Here is a 7,168-nt window from a genome sequence, read left to right on the forward strand (position 1 = left end):
CCTTCCAACCCAAACCATCCTGTGACTGTAAGATCAGCTCCCACCTCAGCTCTGACCCCACCGGTGCTGACGTCCCTTTCTGCTTTCAAGCCTGTTGCTAGCCCTGAGTGCAGAATATTGCTGGAGGGCTTGTGTGGGGCATGCGTTGAGGTGTGCAGCAGCTCCTAAGGATACAGAACCAGCAGAAAACCTCTGTCTGCTGAACTCCGACCACACCAGCCATCGGCCGGCTCGAGCGCCGGCTGCAGACCCTGCCACGGGGCCAGATTTGCTACAGCCTCCGGCATGGAGCGTTGGGCCAGTTGTCTGTCCTCATTGTGTCACGCAGCTTTTGCTGAGCACACAAGGAGCCACGTCCATGGCTGGGACGGTGTTCGCAGCAGTTGACTCCAAACAACCGGACAAGGCAGTGACAGGGTTGATGCATGTGTGGTGTGAGTGTCCTGCAGAAACACCGAGGCTGCAGCCTCACCTCCTCCTGTCTCTCCTGTTCCACCCAGGGGACCACAGCGATCTGACCATCGCTTTGTGGAACACCTACACCTACGAGCTCATGGTGTCGACCTGTATCTCGGAGCCAGTCCACGACATGGCTTTTAGCCCTCATTCGCCCAGAGAGCTGGCCTGCGTGGGGAAGGGAGCCGTGCTGTTCTGGCGCCTGGAGCAGCAGGGACCTGATGTCAACCTCAAGGTACACCTTGGTTTTCCCTTCTTTTAAAATTTCTGTCTAGCATCTCTGACTTCTTTTCCAAGCCCCTGGTGAGTGCGATGGAGGCTCTGCCCCCACAGTCTGTGAGAGCTGATGGTTTATTTTAGTGAGATGATGTTGGCTGGCTGTGAATGGCTTTCGGTTGTATTTGAGGTGTTGAGGGTAGGAGGAGGTGGGGGTTTTTTCCCCAATGTAGGTCAGCACCATATTCTTTGCCGTTTCTGTTTTCTGTGCACCGGCAGGTTCATCGGGCCCCTGCCCCGGACGTGTTGGGGCCAGTGGAGCTGACCTCCCTCTGTTACAGTGCTGATGCTCTTCTTTACGGTGGGACCAACTCAGGGCAGATCTGCGTGTGGGACACTGAGACCAGCTGCTGCTTCATGACATGGGAGGCCGACGAGGGCGAGATCGGTGGGTGCAGACGCCCCGGGTGGCTGTTGGGGCTGGAACAGGGAATTTGTGAGGAAAGAAGAGCAATGAGGTTGCAGACCTCCAATTTCAGCAATGTTTGGAAAACCAGTTTGCTGTGTCGGATGCAAGATGCGCGGGGTGGCAATGGATCTGCAACCTGGGTTTCCTGGGGGATCACCTCTAGTCTGTAAAAACACTGGGTATTGGGGTGTAAAAAACCCCTGCTGCCCTGCCAGAGTGACTCGGTGGCCTGGCTGTCCGGAGCACACCTCGGGTGATGGATATTCACAGATCCCCTCGTTCCCAGGTGTGCTGGTGTGTCGGCGGAACCAGCTGGTGAGTGGCAGCAACACGAAACGCATCCGCCTGTGGGCTGTGGCCGCTGTGCAGGAGCTGAGGCTGAAGGGTCCCGACGCCAGGTAGGAGATCGTGGCCCCAGCGTCTCTGCTGTGCTCACACCCGTCTTGAGAACACTCTGCTCTTGAGATGCTCTTCACCTCCTCTGGCAGCCCCCAGGACCTGTCTGAGAGGTGGCTTTTCACAGGCAGACATCAGCTCTGCCTGCAGCTGCGCTGCTCCTGTTGCTCTTCATCCTCAGCTATTCCTCTCCATCTTTCCTGGATCTTTTTACAGAATTTTTGCCACAGGCAGCTGAACCCTCTTAATACTGGAAATGGGTGGAGTGTAACATGCCTGAAGTTTGTGTTGGTGATTTGTAGGAACTCATTGAAGAGAATCAGTGAAAATACATTGCCTTTGTTTCTTCTCTTGCACTACAGCATCCCATATTTTCTTTCTTTCCTATAAAGGATGGTTGCAGTGCACATGCAGTGGTAGTCACTGTACAGGAGCCCCTCACTGAACCATTTAGCTGCAAACATATAACAGGGATCACTAGAAAACTGCATTTGAAGGAGGCAGAGTGGCTGTTCCAACATTTGAGCCAGTCCTTGCATCCTCCTTTCCTCCAGCTCCAGCTCCGTCCTGCTGGAACATGAGATCACGCTCGATGGGACGATAGTCAGCGCAGCCTTTGATGACTCTCTGGAAATGGGAATTGTGGGCACCACGGCAGGGACCCTGTGGTACATCAACTGGCCGGAGAGCACAAGCATCCGACTCATCAGCGGCCACAAGAACAAGGTCAGAGGGGCGGGACGGGGTGGTTCGTCCTGCAGAGCAGCGAGTCTGTGCCCCAGGAAGCGTGTGTGGGCTGCAGAAGCGTTCCCTGGTCTGGCCATTGGAGAGGTCTGGGGGCTCCAGGGCTCACTGGTGCTGATGGGATGACATGGAGGAGTCTGGAAAAATGCAGTTTGCAATTACTAAGGCTTTGTTCCTGAGTGCTGCCACTTCTGCTGCCTTCTGTTTTTTTGAACTGGACATCCATATTGGATGATGTTTTCTTTGCCTTAAACATTAAAAAAAGAAAAAAGTAAAGAATGACCGTTTTGAATTTTGCTGTTTCTTTGGGTATCTTTATGCTGCAGAAAAAAGGTAGAAGAGAATGGCATTCAAATGCTAGAAGGGAAGGTATTTTACACAGACCCATGTTGCACAGAGCCTGTTCCTACCTTTGGGGTTAGGTTTACCGATTTCCAGTACAAGCCCAGCTGTCAGCCCAAAATTTAAGTGCAAAACCAAAGCACCCAACCTTCTTTTACGTTCAGGGCTTCTTGTTTGATGTCTTCCGTGAGAGGGGCAGAGGAGCTGATGTGCTCTCGGCTCTGGCATCTCTTGAGCCCATGTTCCCCATCTTTTTTCTCACTGCAGGTGACCGAAGTGTGCTTCAGTCCCGATGAGACGCACTGCGCAACGTGCGGGGAAGACGGCAGTGTGAGGATCTGGTCTCTGGGCAGCACGGAGCTGGTGGTGCAGTTCCAGGTGCTCAACCAGGTAATTACTGGTGGTATGTCCATCTCCTCCTCTTGGCAGAGGGCACAGTCCTCTGCTTGGGATTGCGAGGACTGCTGTGTCCTCGTGGAGCAGATTAAAGCTGGAGAAATACTTGCAGGTGAAGCTTTTAGAGCACTTGATTGCACAGTGCTGCTCTCTTCACTGTGCCATCGGGTCTCTCCTTTGCAGAGCTGCCAGTGCCTGGCCTGGAAGCCTTGTCCCGCCACTGCATGGGGAGCTGAGAGCCAGCACGTCGTGGCGGGGTACAGCGATGGGACCATCCGCCTGTTCAGCGTTTCCAGGACAGAGATGGAGCTGAAAATGCACCCCCATGCTGCCGCAGTGACAGCGATTGCCTACTCCACAGATGGTGAGGAGATGCTGCCGTGGGGAGCGTGGCGTGGCTGTGCCGGGGTTGCCCTGACCACCAGCCACTCTGTGTCCTGGTGACCTGCCCCAAAACCTGGGGCCAGGGAGAGCCAGAGAACTTAGGTCAATGAGCTTTGGTGGCTGCCAGCTGAGCTGGTGGTAAATGGGACATGGGAGGTGTGCTGGCAATGATATAGCTGAGGGGTTTGGGTACAACCAACACTCCTGTGTGTCCTCCTACTTAACATTTACAGCGGCTCTTCTTCAGTGTGGTGTTTCAGCGGGTGTCTCCAAGACATCTCACCTTCCCCAGCCCTTGACTCACATGTTCCCAGCCTTTCACGGTGTTTTGGGACATCACTGTCCCATGATCTTGGACCTTTCTCCTTTGGGCTTTTTCTTCTCCTCTGAGAGGTGTCCCATTCTCCTCTCTCCTCTCCCGTAGGAGAAATGATCTTATCGGGAGGCAAGGATGGGCTTGTGGCTGTCAGCAGCCCTCGCACCGGGATGACTATCCGCGTCCTCGCTGACCACAAAGGCTCCCCCATCACCGTCCTCCAGTGCACCAGGAAGCAGGTGAGACCTCACCCTCAGCCCAGCGCTGGGTGGGACCCCGTCCCCTGTGTCCCGGCACAGCTCTGGGGAGCAGCAGCAGCGTGGGGCCGCCTTGGGCTGCGAGTTAGAGTCCCTTGCTTTTCCTCTTCAGGGCCCCATCCCCTCCAGTAAGTTCTGTTTAGTGTTTCGAGGGATGTCTTCAGCGGATAAAGGCACGCGCATTGCAGGTGCAGTCCTGAGTGAGGCTGTGCCTGTGGGCAGGTGTGATGTGTGGCCGCACCACAGGCTCCTGGAGAGCAGCACCCCTTGAGAGCAGCCCAGGTTGTGAGCTTTCAGCCCCTGTGCCCCCGAGAAAGGGCTCAGCATGCTTCCCCCATCACTCCTTGCAGCCTGGCCCCCTGTGGGGAGCTGGGTCTTTGTACGATTCCCCTGTGCAGCCGGGAAGGCTTGGTTGTGCAGCAGGGTGATGGTTTTAGCATCTCCTTCATCCTTCTCCTCATGGAGAGTTGCCTTCCTTTATGCAGTGGAAATGAGAATAATTTTTTGCCAAGTTCTCAGGCTCCACGCTGCAAGGCTGTGTTCCCTGGTGATTCCAGGCTGAGGAGATCCTCCTCAGTTTTAGGTGAAGGATGTTGTTAGGGGACACGTGGTGTGTGCAAGCACTCCCCTGGGAGATGTGCAGATCTGGAGGGCGTCCCGGGGAGGAGATCTGTGTCGTCAAGGCCAGGCGCCTGCCTCTCCTCCAGCAGGCTCTTCTGCCAGGGCTTTCAATCCGGAGTGTGCTGCTGGTTCCAATGCCACGGCTTCCTCGTCCTGTTTTATTCTAAGTGACTAAGCACTGCCCAAATGGAGGTTAATCCTGGTGTTGATCCCCTACAGCCTGTGTTCCCAGGAGCTCCTGCCCCACACTAGCTCCAGTGGCAGCTTTCCTTAAACCTTCGGTACCACCGGAGTCACAGCGTGGCTTTTCTCTTCCGTAGTACCACGACTTTGGGGTGGAAGGAGGTGAGCTCTGGCTGGCCACCAGCTCAGACCGGCGGGTCAGCATCTGGGCCTCCGACTGGCTGAAGGATAAGTGCGAGCTCCTCGACTGGCTCAGCTTCCCGGCTCCAGCCAGCCCCGAGGTGAGCCCCTGCCAGCTCCTGGGCTGGGTCTCAGCACCAGCCGAGCTGGAGGAGGGATGCCTCAGGGCTCTGAGCGGGATGGGATGAAAGAGAGTGTGTGCTCCTAGAGAATCTTGTTAATGCACCTTCTCGCGTGTCGACAGGCAGCGGGAATTGTGGCAGCGCCTAACCACGCGCCGCCCTGGCTTTGTAAGCGTGAGCAATCAAAAACTGCATCTGCAGAGAGCTGACACCCCGGTGCTACGCAAAACAGAGCACAGGCAGCAGTGAGCGCAGCGAGACACCTAATTATGAGTATGCTGCTAACTTTGGTGCTCCCAAAGGCCGTGAATATTCAGAGCCCAGCGCTGGGTTCATAAGGCAATACTCAGCCCTGTGTGTCTGTGGGGCTTTGCAGAACCCGTTGGCTCTGACCCAGGTGTGAGATTTGGGCAGCAGGATGCTGGCTAGAACGGGAGGAGGGTCTGTGCCGGGCAGGATGTGGAGACGGTCCTCAGTGCATGTGCCATTGGCAGGCAGAGGGAGCTGGGTCTTTTTGGGGGGCAAGCGGTGGTGCCTCAGCCTGCCACCCTCGGGGCCAAGCACTATCCGGGCCCCTCCAGCAGCTGGGTTCTGTCAACATTTCTTCTGTTTCCAAAACGATGGATTTCCTCTTCATGAAGGAAACTCCCTACAGGCCTCCCCACAGTGAACAGGGGAAGAATAGATCCACTACTAAAGATCTGTCTCCTGGGCCTTATTTTTGTATGTTAAACCAATGCATAATGCAATCCCACCTTCAAGCCCACGTAGCAGTAACACCTTGGTGGAAATTCAACCTGTTGGACCCTCCTCCTGTGACAGTAAACAATTTGCTTCAGGTTTCCATGGCAGTGTGTGGCTCCTTGCTTTGCTGTGAGCACATCTGAGCCAATGCAAGAGGGAGCAAACAGCCTCCATCACACTAATTTCTTATTGCTCAGACACCCGCAACCCAAGGGCTGGTGTCCCTCCGGGCTCTCCTTTTGTCCTCCACTGCATTGAGCTGCAATGGAGAAGCCAGCCTTAATTTTGTCCCCCTTGGTTTCCCTCCCCAGGGTCTCGGCAGCCTCCCGCCCAGCCTGGCCGCGTTCTGCCCCTGGGAGCCCGGCACCCTGGTCTACGTCGGCTTTGGGATGCAGAAGGAAGCGTTGTTCTACAGCCTGCGCAAGAAACAGGTACTCGTACCCTGCCGGGTGGCACGGGCCCTCTTCTGTGCGAGGAGGTCAAACGAGGAGCAGGGGGGTGTGGAAAGCCAAGGCTGGAGGTGTGGGGTGGGCTCAGGCAAGCGGCTGCTCAGGGCAACAGCTTCTCGTCTCGGAAAGTTCTGAGTCTGGTCCAGGTGAGCAGCAGGGTCCTGCCCCTGCCTTGGGCTCTGTCCAGGCACGCTGCCAGTCCCTGCTGCTGCCCTGCTGCCTTTCCATCCGGCTGGAGGGAAAGGCGTTTGCTTTCAGGAGCACTAACGGTCTCTAAATCATTGAGTCGAGTCTCCTCTGGAAAGTCGATGCCTTTGGCAGGTTTCCGAGCCCTGAGGGGTGCTGCACGTCTGTCAGTCCCCCGTGGAGAGGAGCCCTTCACCCTCCTCGTGCCTGTCACTGCAGCAGCCCTGCTCTCCCGCCTTCTCCTGCCTGAGGTGTTGGTGTGTTTCTCTTGCTGGAGCACAGGTGGTTGAGAAGATCTCCTTGCCGTACTTCGCCACATCGCTCAGCCTGTCTCCTGCAGCGCGCTTCATGGCTGTTGGCTTTGGTGGTGAGTGCTGGAGGGTGCTGTGGGCTCTGCCGCCCAGGCTGCCTTGTGCCCAGGTCACCTTCGGGGGGGAGGGATCTCCCCTTCTTCCTGAGAGTGGGGGGAAACCTAGTGCTCTTTCTCCTTTAAACCCTTTGCTTTTTCCTTTCGGTGGGAGCTACGGTTCTGGGACTGCGGGCAGAGTATGTGTCAGGCAAGGAGTAAGCTCTGGCAGACTCCCAGGGTCAGAAACAAGAGGCATGCCCTCAGTCCTGTTTGTCAGGGCGCAGGATCTGTCACTCCAATGCATTATTGGTGTTACGGGCTGTCTTCATCTCTGTGGCTGTGTGAGCTACAGCCGGGG

The 7,168-nt window shown here is 56.1% G+C and overlaps 1 protein-coding gene across 1 annotated transcript; it reads left to right on the plus strand.

The window, feature by feature from the left end:
- Positions 1-500: 500 nt before the first annotated feature.
- Positions 501-6,828, plus strand: WDR90 (WD repeat domain 90; the record flags this gene model as incomplete). The annotated part of the gene is made up of 10 exons (XM_010083288.1): positions 501-691; positions 952-1,120; positions 1,428-1,539; positions 2,092-2,263; positions 2,891-3,013; positions 3,203-3,383; positions 3,828-3,958; positions 4,918-5,061; positions 6,138-6,257; positions 6,744-6,828. Coding segments are annotated over 10 exons (1,428 nt in total), but the record flags the coding sequence as incomplete, so codon positions are not given.
- Between the last annotated feature and the right edge of the window lie 340 nt (positions 6,829-7,168).

This window comes from Pterocles gutturalis, unplaced genomic scaffold (genome assembly GCF_000699245.1).
Source record: "Pterocles gutturalis isolate BGI_N339 unplaced genomic scaffold, ASM69924v1 scaffold31470, whole genome shotgun sequence".
NCBI lineage: Eukaryota > Metazoa > Chordata > Aves > Pterocliformes > Pteroclidae > Pterocles > Pterocles gutturalis.